Source organism: Brassica napus, chromosome A7 (assembly GCF_020379485.1).
Source record: "Brassica napus cultivar Da-Ae chromosome A7, Da-Ae, whole genome shotgun sequence".
NCBI classification, from domain to species: domain Eukaryota; kingdom Viridiplantae; phylum Streptophyta; class Magnoliopsida; order Brassicales; family Brassicaceae; genus Brassica; species Brassica napus.
The window spans coordinates 26,366,502-26,387,806 of record NC_063440.1 but is presented as its reverse complement, the minus strand read 5'-3'; the positions used below and the strand labels follow the sequence as shown (position 1 = coordinate 26,387,806).

Sequence of the window (21,305 nt, the reverse complement as noted above, 5' to 3'; positions counted from 1 at the left end):
CCAAGGCATAATCCTAATAAACCTCTCTTTATGCCTTTATTAACCTAAACATTACATGTGCCTTTCTATGTCTTCACTCTTCTTCGCACTTAAACTTAATATACAAAATCTCTACTATATAAAAAGAACTAATTTAGAGATTTCTAAAGTATGCCACATCAGCAAAAATATTCCTATCCAATCAAAATTATACATCACTTTTAGTTTAACAAGCCTAAATAAAATCCAACCTTAATCGAAGCCCGTTCCCTAATCATATTACAATGAATCCCATTTTCTTTAAACAACAAATTTTCAAGAGATTAAATATGACCCAGATCAGCTGATCTTTTTCCTCACTGTCCCATGCCTTTTCTCTATATGTTCTCTACAGTTTAAAGAAAAATCAATAGTCATCATAAATCTTATAATTTCCTTAGTTACCTAGATCTATAACTGCCATCTTCCACTAATTCTACTAGCTCCATATAAATATGCCGATGTATCCTTCTGCAGCCAGAATTTCTCTCACAGTTGGTCGCCACCGGCTTCCATGCATGCGTGTCTAAGCAACTTTTCTGGCTAAGCAACTTTTCTGGCGAAGCTATCTACAGCCGGGTCCAGTTTCGATCTGATGCTTTTGAAAAAATAACAAGGTTACGACATTTATAGTTACAAAAATTCTCTATGAGATTTTCATTTCCATTGAGCTTTGATTGGTTTCATGTCTGAAATCAAGAGAAAATGGTGAAGGGAACGATTACCACCATGGTAACACGTTTATTTCCATGGAGCTGTGATTGCGCAACTGCGCAAGAGCTCGACAACTCAATCAAGTACAATATTTTGCATTTTTAGCTCATTTATTTTTCATTATGTTATGTTATGAATACATTTGAATGTGCTTGCGTCTGAACTTTTTGCAGTTAATGGAAAATTATTAGCTCTGTTTTTCTTTTCTTTTTGGAGATGTTAAAGATTTGAAAATGGATGAAGAAGGTTGAAACTTGGAGGATAGTGGTTTTGAAGAAGGTTGGATTCGACAAATTTGAGCCAGAGAGTGTGTACATGGCAAAAGACTTTGTGATACATTTTAAAAATAACTTGAAGAAAGATTGTGATACTTAGGAGACTCAATTTAAGGATAACATATGTCTTTTCGCAGAAGTCACTCTTCCTCAACTGCCACATGACATGGTTCCAAAAACTATTAGTGAGTTGTCTAAATCCCAGCTTTTGGTTTCAGCCAGAGCCGAGAGTGTTCATGAATTCCAGAAATTACGCAAACCAGAAAGTTCAGAGTTTAGAAGCTGTGTATCCAACGTTTCCGTACTCCATGCCGATGACAAAGAAAAGTGAATTCTTTGAGGTTCTTTCTATTATTTTTTCTCTTCTTTCGTTCTTCATCTCTATATGATGGGGTTGAATGGTATAGGATGTAGCTTTGGATCTTTTGTTTTTTTTTTTAAGTTTAACCTGTAGATTTTGTAGCTTTAGCTTTAAATTTAATTGATGTATTAGCTTTAAGTAAAATCGGTTATCACCTGCCTAAAAATCTTATTGCATATAGTCTAATGTGTACATTCGTGAACTGTTTCCTTGAGCATGAGAAGCTGGAGAAGATGAAGCTCCGGCAGGATTACCGGAGCTTATGACACTCCAATCTCATAGGGAGTGCTTCTACTAAGTAGACCATTGAGAACTTGCAACATTGGAAAGGAGCAGCACATGATAGGATAGTTTATTCAATGTAAGTAGAATGTCCTAAAGGTTAACATTGAAGGGTGTATTTTTCATGTATCTTAATATATCGAAAGAGTTTTACATCAAACGAAAGTCAAGTAATTCAGCTCGAGCAAGCATTCCCAATAAGTTGCATCCCAAAGTCCTGGCTCCAGATGGTCAAAGTTACTAAGATCTTCAAAAGATTTAGAATGGTCATAGTTACTAAGATCTTAAAATGATTTAGCATACTTGAAAAGTAATGTGAGCACGCTTGAACAAACCAATAAAGTTTCGTTTGAATGCAAAATCTGTTTTAGAAGCACATTGATTGGGCAAATAATAAAATCAGGCAAGAAAAAGAAATATGGTAATAACATGAACACCAGTTTCTCAAACTTGACTCTAAACAACAGTGACCGAAGCTAACTACCACACCTCCTTGATGATTCTCTCATCTCCAACACAACTTCCTTAAAAAAAATATGTCTACCCTATCATTTTAAAAATATGTTCGACTTTCACATAATTTTGTTACATCTATACTATATAATTAAGAAAGTTAAATGAATCATTAATTCAAATTGGCACAAAAAAATGATGAAACAAATAGTTTTTAAAATAAAATAATCTATAAACATATTCAAATAATTTATTCCAAAAATGTTACAAAATAAATAGTGAAATTTTAGCTGAGAGATAACTTAAAATATATAATAAAACTAAATTTATATATTTTTTTCCAGTAGTTTGGTAATATGAATAATTTAAAAAAAAAGTCAAACTATTAAGTTAAAACAGTTTATTTTTCAAAGTATAAGAGCATTAAAAATTTGGATTAAAACAAAAATTTAAATATTTTATATTTGATGGATATACAATTTTTTGGATGAAACATTTACCAAACACTATTATATACTATTTCTCCTATTTTAAAATAGTTAATAGATTTATAATTAACACCCGATCAAAAAAATAACAGCTGAGAAATTACATAAATGTAAAATAAAAAACAAAGTGAAATTTATCAGTTCAAAAAATCACAACGAAAACTCAAATCCATCACCATATAATTACACATTACCTTAGATATTTTAATTTTTTGAAAAGTAAAATGGTATAAAATATTCAAATATATAAAGATGTAAAATGAGCTTCAAAAATAATAATAATAAAGATGTAAAATAAGTTTATAAGATACAATCCGCGCGTTTCAGCACCAGAGGAATGGCCAGCATTTGCAAGTTATTTGGAGGATATAAACAGCTTGAAAGAGAGTTTTTCCCACGCAGAGATTATCTATGTACCAAGAACGCATAACAAGAAGGCGGATAGCTTAGCCCGTAGCGCTAGGAAGGAAACGTCTTTTGTAGTTCACATGGATCAAGATCTCCCAGTTTGGTTCACAGAGTCTATATGAGTCTGTAAAGTTGATGACAAAAAAAAAAAAAGATACAATCCGCGCGTAGCGCGGACAAGAATTCTAGTCTCTTGTACTAGTAATGAAACTTAAATCTGATTAGTTGGACATAAAGATAGATATAACTTAAATCTACGATGCAAGTGAAAACTTAAGATTCCGAGTAGGCTTTAATAAAGTACAATAGCATACTATTAACCCAACTTATGTTTTTGTGTTTTACGCGTCATATCATAACTTTTTCCCCTTACAAATACCTTCTTTGAGAAAATTGAGTGGAGAATGACAAATTTCAGTTCAACATAGCTACACGTCAAAGCTACATTTACTTGATTTTCAGAAAATATTGTGGAACCAAACTTTAATCAGGTTCATCCCTTCTGCTGGTGGCTAATCACTGCCTAGTACTGTAGTACATAACATAAACAAAACTTTAGACGTATTTAATTTATATGAAAAGAAGTTCAAACCCTAAAAGAGAAAGAAAAACAGAGAAGAGACCGTGGGTCCGTATTTTTCATTGTACAACGGAGCGCCGTATTTTCCAAAAACCAAAAACAGGTCCTCAAATCTTTGAAACAAAAGAGAAGAGAATTATTATACGGTTAACTAGGTGTTTTGTCCGCACATACAAACATAAATTTCTTATGAATACTTATTAATTTATGTTTTATTAATCTAAAACCATAAGTTATTATTTATGGTAACATAATAAGTTATTATTTATGGTTTTAAATAGTTAAATCAAACATCAAAGTATATATTTTATCAAAATATATGCTTACTGTTGTATTAATTTTTTTTAAAACACTCATATCTTAGAAATAGTTTAGAAAATATTTTTATATAATTTTTTTGCTTGAGTAATATTTAATTATCAATTTTTTTTTTAATCTTAACTTTTTCAACTTTTTAATAAAATATTGTTTTCAGATAGCAACACAATATATATAAGAATAATTTTATTTTTTATAATTCTATTATATTATTTTATACTCAATTATTTAATATAACATATAACATATAAACTTTATACTATTAAAATAAAATTCTTTTTTAATTATATATAAAATTCAGTAAAGATATTGTTTAAATTCGTTTTTAATATAACATAGAAATTTAATATTATTAACATTCGTCTTTAATTATATACAAGATTAATTAAGAATAATTTTAAATTAATATATTAATGACTCAGCGAATAACAAATAATAAATCAATGATCCTACTATATAAAAGAAGCTAATTTCTAGCTTCCTAAGACTATCCACATAGGCAAAATAATCATGACCAATCAATATGCCAGGTCATAACAAAGTGAGCTTTATGTAATTAAAGCAAATGTAATATTAGCTGGATACTGATTCGTATATGTTGTCAATATATATGTGTGGTCACATATTTGACTGTAAATTATGAGTCAAATAATATCTAATGCATTTATTGAGAATTAAATAAAATATATTATGCCATTAAGTCAAATGACTGTCGACATTAAACATATTTCCTGCAAAATAACATCAACTATTGTAATCTCAAAATCACAGATCCACCGCCTCACAGTTTGAAGAATTTCACCATCCACTCATCGCTTTTCATTCCTATCTATTTGTGCCATTTCTTTCTTTTGAAAAGTAATCCGTGTAAGTGATTTCTTTTGTTTAAGGAGTGGTTTAGAAAGTGCGAAGATTATTTGTTTTCATATTCTTCATTTTGTTAAATTAACAGTTCTCTCACAACACCATGGTCAAACCATCCTCCTAAGATCCTCCACCTCTAGGAGGTATTCTGAAATTAGAAATTCATTTTGAATAAAAACATTATTTGTATTGTTATATTAATTTCATACTTTCATCCAAAACTCTAATAATAACAAATATATACATTATTATTATAGATATATTTCATCATTATAATTGTTTGCAAATGTAGCTTTTCCTATTATGTAGAATATGCTTTTTATTTTAAAATAATTAATATGAAATAAACCAAATGTATTTTGGTATCATATTATTAAAGAAACATGTGGAACCTCTTCGACATTTTTAAATATCCCAGAATAATGTGTTGTTAAGAATTAAATATTGTTTTGCATAACATAATATTGCAGAATTATTTTGCTAATTTTGTAATCTTTAATATTATTTTGCAAATTTTAAAAGTAAATAATTTAATATTTTTAGACTTATAACTGAAATCCTAATCACAAATTCATACAGCGACAACAAAGATTTATACAACTATATCAAAAAGAATGAACAGTATTAATTATACAACAACATATTAAAATTCTACATTTTCTAAGTAAACGATCATTACTTCTTATTATTCGACGTAACAATTTATTACGAATAGTGAATTCCTCAAAACAATTTATTATTCAAACTTAGTGTTGTTTTTTAAAAAAATAATGATCACCGCTTCTAACATCTTCCCATAATAAAATAAACAAAACTTAATTTACCCTCTCAGAAACTTCAAAACTCCAAATTTTAATTGACATGACTTTTATTAAGCATGTAATCCGCGCGAAGCGCGGACACCGACCCTAGTTTAGTTAAAACCTAATAAAAACATGACAAGTAAGTAAAATTATTTAAAATCATAGAAATTATGATAAATAAATTAAATCACTCATAAATATTAGTATAGATTACTCTTACTGGCTTGTGGGTCCTTCTCTTATAAGAAAATGCCATGTCATCTTCTGACACTGACGTGTCATCGGTCATCGCTAATTACACCTTTGATAAACGTTGCTCCACATCATCTCAATTAAGTCGTCTCCAAGTAATCAATTAACTAGTTTTGTTTTGTTCTTCTTTTTTGAATATTTGGTTAATTATTATTTCAACGTTTTTTCTGCCAACTATTTCAAATTTACAACATTGATTATTATAATGATGTACAAAAATTTTAACAATGAAAACAAAAGAATCGCGTACATTGAATTTTCTCCTAATCACGGTATGAAGATAATTAAGGATTGATATGGATATTTTTGCAGCTTCAACAAACGACATTACACGAATAAACTATTTGATAGGATTTGTGTCATAGTAAAAACAAATTAAGCGATCAGCTAATTTATTGTTTGATCTCAAGTAGTATTTTTATTTGATCATATCGTACGTGCATATTAATGCACTGGTGCATGGATGGATGGCAGAACGAGACAATCCTATGCCAATTCATAGCATACGATACGATCGACTCTCTTGTAACATATCTATGAAGACAAACTATACTATATAATTATGTTCGATTCATGATAAATAATCAATATTAATAAAACCTGCAGAAGCATTAATGAAGATTTGCTTAGGCATATGAAATTAAATGAGAAGATCCTTAAACCGGGACAAGTGGGATGAGAACGTAAGGGAAGGGGGGGGGGGGGGGGGGGGGGGGGGGGGGTGGGGGGGGGGGGGGGGGGGGGGTGCATCATGCTTCCATAACATGCATTCGGACCCACTTTTTTCACTTGAATTTTGTAATATATATACTTGAAAAATATATTTATCTATATTAGCTTCAATCATCTCTTTCAGTTTCATTACTTTAGTATTATATATATACATATATGCATAAATATATGACTAAATTTATATGATAAGTGCATATATTACAAGGTTTATTAGGCCACATGCGGAAAATGTGATATGTAGGAGTGATAGGAACTCGAGGTGTGGACATTGGATTATTGATGAGCGATTTTGTATATGTTTTCGAATTCAACAATTTCTTTAAGGTGCACAAAAGTCTTACTGTAATTGGTTACTTTAATTGCTATGCAGTAAAGATTTGAAGTATGGTTGCAAAAATGCTATATATGTAACTAACAATAGTTCAGATAGAAGATATACTGTCTGTTTATATATATTAGTGCATCATTGCTTCCATAACATGCATTCGGACCCACTTTTTTCACTTGAATTTTGTAATATATATACTTGAAAAATATATTTATCTATATTAGCTTCAATCATCTCTTTCAGTTTCATTACTTTAGTATTATATATATACATATATGCATAAATATATGACTAAATTTATATGATAAGTGCATATATTACAAGGTTTATTAGGCCACATGCGGAAAATGTGATATGTAGGAGTGATAGGAACTCGAGGTGTGGACATTGGATTATTGATGAGCGATTTTGTATATGTTTTCGAATTCAACAATTTCTTTAAGGTGCACAAAAGTCTTACTGTAATTGGTTACTTTAATTGCTATGCAGTAAAGATTTGAAGTATGGTTGCAAAAATGCTATATATGTAACTAACAATAGTTCAGATAGAAGATATACTGTCTGTTTATATATATTAGTCCTCATCTAGAATTTTAAGGAAAACCTGCTTCAGATTAGACTGACAGTAACAATGATCCAAGCATTTGAGCACATGAAAATGTGTGATGTATATATGGATAAATGTAGAGATTATTAATTAAGTCCAATACATGAAAATTGTTTTTTGGCTGATTGCTTGTTACTTGGAAAATATAAATAAATAATTGTAGATGAGACATTCGCGCACATGGGGGCATGGACACAATATAAACTACAAGATAAGTGATGTTTTGGTGTGGTACGCCGTATTACATTATTGTGCATTTCGTATGCCAAGTACTAAATTAATTTTCTCATTAAAACATAAAAGCATCTTCAGTTAATCTTAACTGCGTCTGGTAGGAGAACCATTTATATAGTTTTCTATGTTTTGATTATAGTATTGAATCACATATACGAATTTAAATTACATTGCTTAAAATACTTTTTCCTATACCTTTTCCCAGCTACCCATGTGGTGGTTTTATTTATATTGTTTAACATAAATTCTCCCACTTTCCGTGCGCCGAAATTATTTTTTTTTAGTTTTAATAATATATATGTAGTTTGTGTTTATAATAATATTTTAAAAAACTTTATTTTTATATATATATATATTATTTATTGTTTATAATATATATAAAGTTTTTGACCCTTCAGACGACCGCTATGGTAATGCCCTTGTTTGCCACAAGCATGCACGAACTATCTGTATACAATATTTTTCAGTATACATAATTTGTTGTTAAAATCACTTTAGTCTTTTTTCATCTAAAGAAATTATACATATAAACTGAATGTGCATGAACTAGTTAATTATTTCAGATTTTCTCTGTTAATGCGTTAATTAACTGTACAGAAACAATATGCGAGAACTAGCTAATTAACTGAATGTGCATGTCAACTTATGTTAGATATGAACTAGTAAGCTACGTGTGAAATTAACTACTAAGTACCTTTATAGGAGATCAAAACATAGAATATCATCAGGTTATTTGCTTCTAACGTTTGAACACTTTGATTATACCTAAACAGAACATGCATGAACATAAAGAAAGAGATTGACTCTAATATGTCCCTAATCAAATCCCAAAGCGATGTCTGAACTCTTTCCAAAGACTGGTCGTCTTATCCAACACTACCACATGCTCTTACTTCCCTACCATTTCTTTTTCTTTAAAGTGACACTTATTTATTCAATTAATAGAATTCAATCCTTTATCATCGCTAAATTCATTAGCATAATTATTAAGACCATGAATAATCAAAGGATAGTTTTCACATGTCGAATCTATCACCTACGAATGCTTCGTGCGCCATCCATTGTATGAAGAAGAAGAAAACATACTAGTCTTTGATTCTCTCTTCTAAACAAATTATTTAAAATTAATTTCCCCAATCATCTGATCAGCAAAATTAATTTCTCGAATCTTAACCCATCACACTAATATAATTTATAAATAAAAAATAATACAGGAAACATAAGAGTATCTCTACGTCTATTCCACTTTTCATTTCTAGTTTTATTTTGAAAAGTTATTAACTCTAATTTACCAAAAATAATTGAAGTAAAATATAATTATTCCAAAATTCGAGCATACAGGGCCGTCTCGAATTAATTTTAGGCCCTGTTCAAAAAAAATATTAATCGTATATTTTATCACGTAATTTTAATATTTAATAACTTTGTTTGATATTTTTTTAATTATAAGTTCTAAATTTAGCATTATATCTAAAATTTTAAAGTTTTTTTATCATAATTTATCTACATATTTTGAAAAATTCTTAAATTTTTTATTTTTATATTTCGGGGCCCTGTTCGACCGCTCCATTTGCGCGTGCTGTTAGACGGCCCTGCGAGCATAGTCATCAATTTTTTTTAAAAAAATCATTTCTCTAATTTCATATTAAAGTATGATTCGATTATTTTATACAATAACTCTATTTTGATTTTTCTCAAAAAAAAACTCTATTTTGAAAATAATAATGGAATGATGATATATTACAAAAATTCTTAGGATCATAGAGAGGCAATGTCGTAAATATTTTGAGTACCAGTGGCATTGTGTTAGTTCCTTTACTATATAAACTTCGTCCCTAGCAAACTCTCAAAACCCCTCTGACATTTTCTCTCTTTAAACACTTACTTAACCGGAAAAAAAAATACTTAACCGGAAAAAAATGGCTGGAGGTCTCGGGAAATGCAGTAAGATACGTCACATTGTGAGGCTGAGACAGATGCTCCGACGGTGGCGCGACCAAGCGCGGACATCTTCTTTCCGCCGCAGCGTACCGTCGGATGTACCGTCAGGACACGTGGCGGTCTACGTGGGTAGCAGCTGCAGGAGATTTGTGGTGCGCGCGTCGTATCTGAACCATCCCATCCTATGGAATCTTCTGGTTCAGGCGGAGGAAGAGTTCGGTTTCGTTAACCAGGGTCCTTTGGTTTTCCCTTGCGAAGAATCGGTTTTCGAGGAGTCGATCCGGTTTATTTCCCGGTCAAGAGGGTTTACTTGTCCCGATGATGTCAAGAAGAACTGCCACGTGGAGATCAGAAGCGATCGATGGATTGAATCTCGGCCGTTGCTTAATGGTGTCTCCGAGAAAGCAATATGGTGATCATTTTGTCGGCAACGTACGTACAGAGTAAATAGAGTAATAAAAAAGAGAGCCGGTCCTGACTTGGTTGGTTTGACTCGCCATGGTAGCAGCCGTTCATGCCATTGACTCAGGCTCTTATTTATTTATTGGTTTCGTCCTGTGCGAGGCGGCGAGTTTACTGAGCTGAGTTAGACGAAATACAGAGGAGATGGCCGTTAAATGTGATTTAAATTGGTGTTGGCTCTGTCTCCTCCCAGTTCAATTAAATTGTATATAATTTTTTTTTTTATTATTGGAGAAATTTGATTTCTGATTCTAAAAATCTATGTGCAAGATTCCAGCGGATTAATGTATGAACATTGTTCTATTTATTAAACAGTTATATGGTTCATTCTACCTTTTTTAAAAAATTATAGTAATTCTATAATATAGGTAAGGTTTATTCTAATAGTATTTATTTTTGAGTAAAAAATAAAGTAATGAACAAAAAATATAGATTACTCTATTTATAGAATAAACTTATTTTTCACTTTATTATAAAATAAAAAATAAATTACCAATTAATTTGTTTTTTATTCCAAATTATATTTTAAAATAAAAATAAAATGGGACTGATGATGCTCTTAAACAATAAAAATTAGTAAAGCCGATCAATAGTTTACATCTTTGTAATTTCAGAATAATTATAAAAGATTGCCTTGACTAATATTAAAACTAAATTTTTAACTTAACATAATGACAATAATTTCTTACTGTAAACTACTCCTTCCGTTTTTTAATATAAGTCGTTTTAGAGAAAAAATTTTGTTCCAAATTATATGACGTTTTCGGTTTTCTATGTAAAATTTATTAATATTTAATATTATATTACCAATGATAACATACTTTCTATTTTAATATTGGTTGATTTGTGGTTAAGTAAATGATTAATGATATTTTTGTTTATAAAATATAAAAAATTAATAATTTTTTTAATCTATGTGTATAGTTCTAAAACGACTTATATTAAAAAACGGAAGGAGTAGTTTATAGGGTTTTACGATTATTTATCTTATATATTCTAGTAATTTTCAAAATTAAAACATAATTAACTATTTACCTATACTACAATAACAAATAGTAAAATAATATATAGTATAAATGGTTAAAGTAACAAATAATTAATATTGTATGTAAACCGAAAAACTGAAAACATCTTTACATTTTTACCAAAGAAAAAAAAGAAAAAAAACTGAAAACATTACTTAAATTGATATATTCCCCCCCCCCCCCCCCCCCCCCCCCCCCCCCCCCCCCCCCAAAAAAAAAAATATCATTGATGTGATATATAGAGAGTATATAGTCTTAAATAAGGAACCTCTAACGTTTAGATAGAAAAAAAGTTGGTGTGAATTTACTACTAAAAGTTATTTACTTTATTAACTTCGGGCGAAGTTTAAGTAGTTTATAATTGGACCGAAGTAACTGGAAAAAAGAAGGAAACAAATCCGACCAGGTCATGTGAAGGATAAGACTATATCAGTAATAGCCTCTGTTTTCACTCTCATCAAACTTTTTCGCACGTTCTTCGAACAGTGAAAAGTACAGTCTACGGTACATAATGTTGTCATATTGGTGTTTTTCTTTATTTCGCCGTAATCTACTTTAGAATGTTCAGACAGCTAGGTTTGTGCTAAGAGAGTTTGGATTCTGTTCTAATTCATTTCCTTCCTCCGCTTTGTTTATATGGAAGAAAACATGGCTAGATTTATCAGAAAACAATGTGATAATGAACAAAAAGATATATTTATAATCGGCCAAGTAAAGTTGCTTGTTTTGAACTTCGAAGACATAGATAGAGAAGATGGTTGAACTTAAAATTAAACGGTTGTGAAAATATATTTGTAGGCTTGTAACCAAAATGAAAAGGAATCTAGCATCTCAAAAGAGTTACACTAGCATCAACCTATATAGTAACAATCACCCATAAAAGCATAAATAAAATACCTACGACATGATCCTTTTTCTCTTGCATCGACAAATATAGGACATTTAGAACACGTCGTGTACTTAAAATTCTATACCCACACAAAACTTCACATTACATATGATGAATACATAAAGGACCCATATATGCTTACGCAGATTATTCGAGGAATAGTATACAGCATGAATTTTTAGTATGAACCGAAAGTCGAGTTGGGGTAGAGAAAGAGAAATGACGCCATGCACGTGGATGTACCACAATTGTTATCAACGGTGAATACTGTGTTAGAAAAGACTATGTTTAAAGCCCCTTTTAATATGGTACGAGTGAAAGCGAATCTTGGTCTAAATCTGATCAACGTGATGGATATAGTCTTCTCCGAATGGTTAAAAGAACGATGTCGGGTAAAGATAGTTGCAGCCAGGAAGGAGATCATTAACGAGGAAGATGTCCTTTTGCTACAACAATTATTTAGGATTAAAATGATGAGAGTCGAGAAAACAAAGAGAAGATGAGAGATTCGTTCCAAAGGACAGCGAAGTGAGGCCCAGTGGGATTGAAGCCTTGACCTTACATTTTTACCCTTGTTCTTCTAATGATTAACGATCAGCTATATACTATCCCCTGGATTATTAGATTTATAATAAATAATTTATTGGTTAAAGAACTAACTCTAGGTTTTGATTTCAGTATGATGAAAATAAGAAACACCCATGATTTCGTTTTTAAGTATCCAAAAGGTCAGATTATAAGTCCAATTATATGTTATTTCTTCAAAATTTTCTGTAAGTAGTAGCAAAAGAAAACAGGTTTCTGAAACGAGCTCAAAATGTGAATAAAGTCATTCGCAAATAATTTCTCCTTAACTCGTTGTAGCGACATACCTTTGCCAAATTCTTTTTGAGGTCAGGAAAATTCCCTTGGAAAAAGGAGAGTAAGGTAGCTAAGTGATGACACTTGTCAATTTCTATTTCATGAATCACTACATTTGGAATCATTTTGATTCATCAGCTATAACGATAATTTGAGGTAAATTGGTAATGATGAAATGTTTTTACCGTTTTTCGTTTCATTATTATTATTACTATTTTCGTTTCATTATCATGGTGACTTGTTAAAACGGATATTTGCATCATTCACTACATTAGTCGTTGAATACATCAACACTAACATAAGCTTGTTTACGGTTACTAAGGTTTAGCTGGAACTGATTTATAGTTGATATACAAATGGGTGGTATTTGAAAGAATCTTGATAGGCAAATCTTGATTAGCTTTAGCCTTTAGTGAATGACAAGCTCAGCTCGTGCAGAAACCTAGATATTTAATCTTTTGGGGGTGTTTTCGAAGGTGCAAATCCATAGTAACAGAAAAGGTTCGAGATTTGTAAAACAAATTAGTTAACTAATTGAACTTAACAAGTCCAAAGTTTTGTATATGTATCAAACTAAATTCAAACACAACCACATTGTGTAAAACCGGACTTCTAGACGTTTAGGTAAATTGATGAAAATTGAAAGTGTTTCTTGAAACAATTCTCTGGTTTCTATCTTTATATAAGAAAATTTAGAATAACCAAAAAAAAAATGTTCTACACGGGTTTTTGTCTGCACGCTCTGACAATTTGGAGAGTGGAACGTTATTGCCCAACCCCAAATCTATTTAGGAAAGACCCAACGACTCGAAATCAGCCAATCATTAAGATTGACTAAAAAGAAATAACCAGTTCGCGCGGTATGATCGAGGTTCGATTTCCTCTTTCTTTACCGAGACTGATGGTGGTGCTTATATGCCCATTCTGATGCATGAATCATCATGCAACAACCCATACTCGTGTAATCAGAACTTCAAATAGAAGTATAAAATAGCCAAATCGGTTCAGGAATCGATTAATTCATAACTTAAAATGTTTATTCATGTGGAAGAAGTTCTATTTAAATAACTAGTTGGTGAATTTTTTTTGGCTTTAACTTTAACTAACTGTCACCTAACAATTTATAAGGTTTTCCATAAAGTAGATTAGTTGTATTGTCACATTCAATCAAATTTATACTTAATGGAATTGAAGTTTGTATTGCATAAAATGTATATAATAAGAATTCTAAATGTCACTCGTTGTAATCACGTAATGATATGCTACACTTAGTGGAGCTGTAGCACTTTCGGACTTGGTGGGATTGTTATCTTTTTACCGACCCTTTTCCATGCATTTAATTTAAACCTTTTGTTCAAAGAGACAATGTCGAAGATAAAATTGGCCGACCAAATGAAAACGGATAATAATTCTAGCAAATTAATTGAATAAAAAGAGAAGAAAAGTAGTATATCTTTAACAATTAATCCGTACTAAACCTTTTCTCAAACAAAACTAATGGATACGGTGATAAATGGACCTACGAAAGCGTAATATTATGAGCCATGACATATCAATTCACGAGTAGTTTATACATGCCAGTCCACATCAACAAAACGTGGAGAATTACAATTTTTTTTTCCGTCAATTTTAATTAAAATTCAAAAGGCCGAGACCCAACGTTTTCCGCCAAATACAAAGCTTAAAGCCCATATAAAAAGCCAAAAATTAAAACAAAAGGCCTAGGGCCCAAACAGCTGGAACCGAACCGCCTGCTTGCGACCCAAAACCGAAAGGGGTCGGACACGTGTTCGCATCTGCGCGAACTCACCCTATCCACCGCAACTTGATCGATGCCGCTTCTAAAGCGGCGACACTGTAACCGACGTTTCACCGGAGCTCGTAATACCTCCGAGCCTCCATAGAAAAACAACACAACGAACTCGTTCTGAGTCCCCCAGACACCCTCCCCAAAAGAACGGCACCACAAATCATCTCACTCCATTCACGCTTTGTCTAAAGATCGGCGAGTTCAATCGATTAAATCGAGATCTCATCCAGAAAAAGTGAAGCCGCGAACCACAGGAGCCAAGAACCAAGAACACAACCAAACAAACCAAAACACGGGAACAAACCCTACCTCACGACAAGAAACCTAAAGCCGGCGGCGCAAGACTATGGAAGCCTTCACCCCCCGGAAACAGAGCCGGCGATGGCTGAGCTGCGGAAGCCCCTACCTCCCGGAGACTAGGACCGGCGGCGACGGATCTGTATAAGCATCCATCTCCCGGATTGAAACTAAAAACTGACATGCCGACTTCACCATGCCGTGACCCTCCACACGCCCGCGTCGTTACTCCAGCCGGTTATCCACCATCACAGTCGGTACTTCACGAGATGACGACGACGATTGGGGACTTAGCCAGAACTCGGACAAGGCGGTCGGGGAAGGCAGACCAGTAGAAGCGGAGGAGGAACACCTTGGCGAATGACAGAGGGCTCCGGCGACGGCACGCTCGCTCACGCGCCGGCCGTCCGCCGGACCCAAGGTAGATCTACTTTCTCTCTCTCTCTTTCTCTCTCTCTCTCTCTCTCTCTCTCTCCAGTTTTTTTTTCTTTCGAGATTCTTTGAATTACAAATTTACAACTATCGTATTTGTTGGAAATAAATAAATAAAGAATAATCAATTAAACCCACTTTTATACTACCGACCATTTTTTTGATGAATTACATACCATCATTAAAAGAGAAAATAAAAAAACGAAATTTTTATTTAAATATAAACTATAAGTCTATAACTATATTATAAATCTATTAAACTATGCCCTTTTACAAAAAAAAATTATTAAACTTTTAAGTTTTATTATGAAAAAAATTGTTCATTCGCTCGAACCTCCCGTTAAGTACCGTACGGTCGGGACTAGGGAGAATGGGTGTTTACGTCAAAAACATATTTAGGAGTGCATTAGGCGATACGGTGAATCTTATCGTGATCACGAAAGCCCATGATCAGACAAATTTATCGTTATAATCGTAGCCGTCCAAATAATTGAAGTAGGTCCACCACCTACCACGCTGTGCTCTAGAGGATTATTAACACACCAGAATCTTGTGTAGGGACTTCAACGATACGAGAATTCTTTAAGCTTTTGGTCCCATCCGCATGTGCTTATCCCTCTGAAGTTGATTTTGACATCTCCAAGTTTTCTTTTCTGTTTTCAAGACTAGCTTTCAAACACTCCTTTTATCTCTGCACAAGGGTCGAATGTATATGTCAAGCAAAACATAAAACTCCTTCACATTCTATGCTTTTAGAGTATGGTTATACTCACGAATTTATTATATGTTTGAAGTAAAGTGTGTGCGGTTTTATATAGTAACAAAACTAAATGCCATATTGCAATAATATCGAAATTAATTTAGCGGTTGAACATCAACATCTAAGGTTAGCTCATTAGGAGTTATGGGTTGTTGCTTTTAATTCTTTGGTACATAAATAGAGTAGTGAAAGTTAATAATTCCTGAAATGTATTTATATTTCAGAAAATATTATAGCAGTTGGGACTTTCCATCCAACCTAGCTAAAAAGATATTTAAATTAATAGTATATGATCTCAAACAAGTATGGGTTTAACAAAATAATGGTTTCAAATTTATTTTATATCATAATAATATAGCTATTTACCATAGCCATCTAATCTCCTAAATTAATACAAACAGTAAAACGCTTTTTCTGAATCTCAACATAGCAGAGCCCCCTGCATATAGTTATAAACTGTAACGATTCTGCAACTAACATCCCGTCCATAAAAAAATATTTATCTTTTTAGCTACTTCAACAGTTTTAACGGCTAAAAACCGCTGGCTAAGAGACAGACACCAGCATAGTCTCTATTTTTTTTAACCTACATAATTTGGGAGTTTTTTACAAATTTTTTTTTTATAAATTGGGAGTCTTCTACAAAATAAAAATGTCACACATTGCACAATAATTCATTAACCTATGCAAAAGAAAAACCAAAGAAAATTGAAGCTAAGCTGATAATACTAAAAGTCTCATTCATCAAATATCAAATATTCCTCACAGGGTACACATTCAACAATACACCACCATGAGAGTGATCTTCACGAGCATCTCTTTCTCTAAGGGTTAGGTCTCACTCTAATACAACACTAAACCCATATTAGGCAAAACATGTAAAAAAAATAGTTTGCTAAAACAGAGAAGCATTTGCTCAGCAACTTCCACTGTTCTCATCCTAATAAAACCATCTCAAATATATAACTTTAAAAAAAAAAGCAAAACTCTAAAAGATATGTTCATCCGAGCATGGAGGTGAGAGATCTGAAAACGGCTTCATCACAAGGGATAGTGAGACCCATGTCGTGGTCAAAACCAAACTCTTCCTCTGCTTGTTGGAGAAGAAGCTGAAACTCGGGCCGGGTCAAAAACGAAATGGGTACAACGTACCTGACCCGATTCTCTCCAACGTAGACGACAAAATGTCCTTTAGGTACGTCAAGAGGATGTCCGTTCTCATCTTCGCTGTACACATTACTCTGTTTCTTCCCCAAGCTCGAGCATCTCTTCAAAATTTGCTTGATCATCGCCGTTTGTGTCAGCTTGTTTGCCTTTTTCATCGCCATTCTCTCAATTTCTTCGGAAATGAGATGGGTATTTGCTTGATGTTTCCTTTTTTGTTGTTTACAATGAAGGGTAAGTGTGAGAGGGCTCATGGAATTGTGGTTGGGGGTATTTATTGAAGATTATTGGGAGTGGGATCTTTTTTTCATAAATATAAAATATGAATATACGGAAATTAAAAAGGTATATATACACGAAGTTATGCACACTCACATGCGTGTGTATAAAACTATAAATATATAACATAGAGAGATGGAGAGATGGAGATTATGATGTGTTTGTTGTCTGAATATGAATTTTCGTGTTTGCTACGGGTAACCACTTGTTGTGCATTAAGATGACACAAATAATTTAACTTCTTGTAGAATTTGATAGAATGCAGAGACTCGAAAGCAACAGCTTGGGTCATCATCTGGTTTGGCTCCAAAATATTTTCATATCAAACGGGAAAGAAACAAACCGTGGCGTAATTTAGATTAATATCAATTTTCACTAGTTAAAGAAATGTGAAAGGTATTTCTAAGGCATGTGAAGATGTGGGGGTGTAAAGTGAGAGGAGTGTGTGTGGAAAATATTTGAATATCTAACTATTGATATTTTCTTTTGGTTCATGCATGCTTACTGATTTTGTTAATTAATTAGGGTTTCATTCTCATCCTTCGAGGTTGATTAGGGTTTTATTCGAATATGTTGTATAGTTCTCTAAATTCGTATGTATTATTATACCCTTATTGTCTTCACTTTTGTGTAATTTTGACACATTCTCCCATCTAGTTGTCTCAATTTCGTTACATCGAGCGTAGGGCTTTTATGATTTTATCCAAGTTGTTAATGAATTGTTCAATACTCCAAGGAGTATCACACACACCGTGTTACTTCATGCACGTTCTCTAACAGTAAGAAACTTTTTTTGCTAAGATAGAAACTTTAATACTTGAAAAGAAATCATCCACGAATCTTTCTTTCAATAGAATTTATAAGCTAACCAAAGGTTGTTTAAGTATTAATTATAACGTATGAATTAGAGATTAGTGGGTCTGGGAAAATGCAAATGTTCTGTAAAACTCTTACAAATATTTTCATCTCTCACTTTTATTGAAATGGAATTGAATTAGTCAACAACGATATCAATTTTGATAATAGTTGTTAAAATTTTAAATATATATTATTAATAAATAATTTAGAACAATATTATTTAAATTTTCAAATTATTTAATTATACTTTGTTGGTCAAAAAGATGATAATTGGTCAAAATAATCATGATACTCTCAGAAATTAAATTTGAAAATTGATCATACTTTTTCTGTATATTTCTCCAATGAGGAGAAAAGTACAGAAGAGTACCACGATTTTGATTATTGAACCCGTGAATCTAGAGGAATAAAGAAAATACATGAAAGCTGAAACTTCACAAGGATAAAAGGGAAGTTGTTGTTGTACCCAATGCGCCACTAGTGGGTAAAATACAAATATTTATACAGAGAACTAGAAAATATGATAATCCTGCAAGTGTTCACGTAACACGTATAACCGAACTTTTTTCCACTTGGAAAACCATATACGGTGAATCTTTATATTTATATTAAAATACATGCAAAAACAATAGATAAGAAACAAAGAACCAGAGGGAAGGGGTCGATGTTTCGGACCACAAACTGAAACCAAGAAAACTGTGGTAATCAAACGTGGACTCTCCAACTGTTTCAACTGACTCACATGCCTTCCTAATTACATTATACCGCGCACCCCTTCTATAATTTACATACACTCTTTAAATTTCAAGACTTAAAAAGTTACGATTTTAAAACTGCCCACAAATGTTTTTGGGGAACATTACAATTTAAAACGTATTATTATACTAATTTACAGTATATATTTACCACCATCATAACTTCTTAAGTCAGGTAAACTGAATGTTGATGTACATTAAAATAATAAATATTAATACATGTTCCATTTTTTTTCCCTTCTAGTAATATACTCAATCCCTTTCGCAAAAAGTGTTACTATACATTTTTCACACATACTCTCTCCGTTAAATAAAAATTTATATTCTAGAAAAAAGTTTGTTTTAAGAAGATACATTTTTTTTCTTTTTCAATGTATTATTTAATAAATATTATAAATTTCAAAAAAGTTAATGATGTTAATTGGATTCTACTAGGTAAAAGTTACGAAAAATTGTTATTCACAAAAAACAATGCATTTACAATCAAGTTTTAATGTGTTTTTTTTAATATGTGTGAAAAATCTAAAATATGTATCTTTTTGAAACGAATGGAATATTAAGAATTGATTGAAATACATCAATTTTATAAAGTGTCACTAGATATTTTTCACACATATTAAAAAATTGATTGAAATACATTTATGTTTTCATTAATGTCATCAATTTAACTAGTAACATTTTAGATAAATACATTTATTTATAAAATCAATACATTTTATCATTAATATTGAACTAAAAGTACGTATAAATTGCATTGAAATTATAGAATTACACTTTTTAGTTTTTATGTAAAAAAAAAAAAACTAAAATGATACTTGAAACATATGAAATTTTACGTTCTTATTTTCTGTGAGTTATGTGGCCCACTTTTAAAAGGTACTAGAGCCCGTGTCCGCGCTTCGCGCGGATTACATGTTTAATTAAAGAACAATTTAACTAAAATTGGAAGTTTTGAAGTTTCTGAAAGTGCAAGTTAAGTTTTGTTTTTTTATAATGCGAAGACATTGGAAGCGGTGATCATCTTTTTTTATAAACTAAAGTAAGTTTGAATAATAAATTATGTTGATGAATTTAATATTCGTAAGAGAAAATAGTATTTGAGTGTGCCTATTTAATTGACGTAGAAAGCTGTAACGTAAATTTAAAAAAAGTTGATTGGTGTCGTTTGCTATGAGGCTTAGGATAGCAATTTATTCTTCTTTTGGAAGCGTTATATGATATCAATATCGTTGTCAAAGTAGAAGCGCGATCCAGGTGTGGTTGTGAGTGATAGTTTCCCTGATAAAGTGAAATATTTGTAAGCATTTAGTTTGACATAAACTTTATGTTTAGTTTATTACCTTCATGTAACCGTAGAATGATACTTGTGATGATTATGATTTGGTTTTTCCTGGTAGATATGCGATTTAACTCCCTGAAATTAGACGTCTCCTTGTCCCATAAAGTTAAACGTACCAGTTTGGATCTACAAATAATTATTGTATTATATTTCAAATTTTTTATATTTTCTATATATCTAGGGTATTAGAGTCATTTTGGGCATTTTGCTACATGTCATCTCTACAATTAAAAAAATAAACATGAGATGGATAATTTTATTTAATGTTGGTAATATCTTATGCATCATCTAAAAAATAAATATATATATTCATATATAACATTCCAGATTTAGTAATATTATTATTTTTATATAATTATACAATTTGTATTACTAAAGCTTTTAAAAATATGCAATTTTTAAATATCTAAATATCTAATCGTATGATATTTAGTTTCTTATATATCTACAAAATTTTAAAAATATTGTTTAGGCCAAATGTTTGATAATTATACAATTTTATATCATTTTTATTAGTTTTATACAATTTGATATAATATATATAAAATTTATATTAAATTTTATTAAGATAATAGTAAAATCTATAACATTTAATAAAATTTATTTTTAAATATAAGTTAGAACAACACTGAGAACCTCAATTGAAATAGCATAATAATAGGATGCGTGAGAAGCTTTGTGATTTAACACGCCTCCGGTCACTGTGGCGAAAGACT

The 21,305-nt window shown here is 31.5% G+C and overlaps 2 protein-coding genes across 2 annotated transcripts; one reads left to right on the top strand and one right to left on the bottom strand.

The window, feature by feature from the left end:
• Positions 1-9,559: 9,559 nt before the first annotated feature.
• On the top strand, positions 9,560-10,447 carry LOC125576367 (auxin-responsive protein SAUR50-like). Its single transcript, XM_048736275.1, has one exon. The coding sequence runs from the start codon at positions 9,637-9,639 to the stop codon at positions 10,072-10,074; it is 438 nt and encodes a 145-aa protein (XP_048592232.1). The 5' UTR covers positions 9,560-9,636; the 3' UTR covers positions 10,075-10,447.
• Positions 10,448-16,914: 6,467 nt separating this feature from the next.
• Positions 16,915-17,740, bottom strand: LOC125576366 (auxin-responsive protein SAUR50-like). The gene has a single exon (XM_048736274.1). It carries the CDS (start codon positions 17,610-17,612, stop codon positions 17,196-17,198), a length of 417 nt encoding a protein of 138 aa, XP_048592231.1. The 5' UTR covers positions 17,613-17,740; the 3' UTR covers positions 16,915-17,195.
• Between the last annotated feature and the right edge of the window lie 3,565 nt (positions 17,741-21,305).

Excerpts from the sequence above, each read along its gene's own strand:
- LOC125576367 (XM_048736275.1), top strand. The coding sequence starts at position 9,637 with ATGGCTGGAGGTCTCGGGAAATGCAGTAAGATACGTCACATTGTGAGG.
- LOC125576366 (XM_048736274.1), bottom strand. The coding sequence starts at position 17,612 with ATGAGCCCTCTCACACTTACCCTTCATTGTAAACAACAAAAAAGGAAA.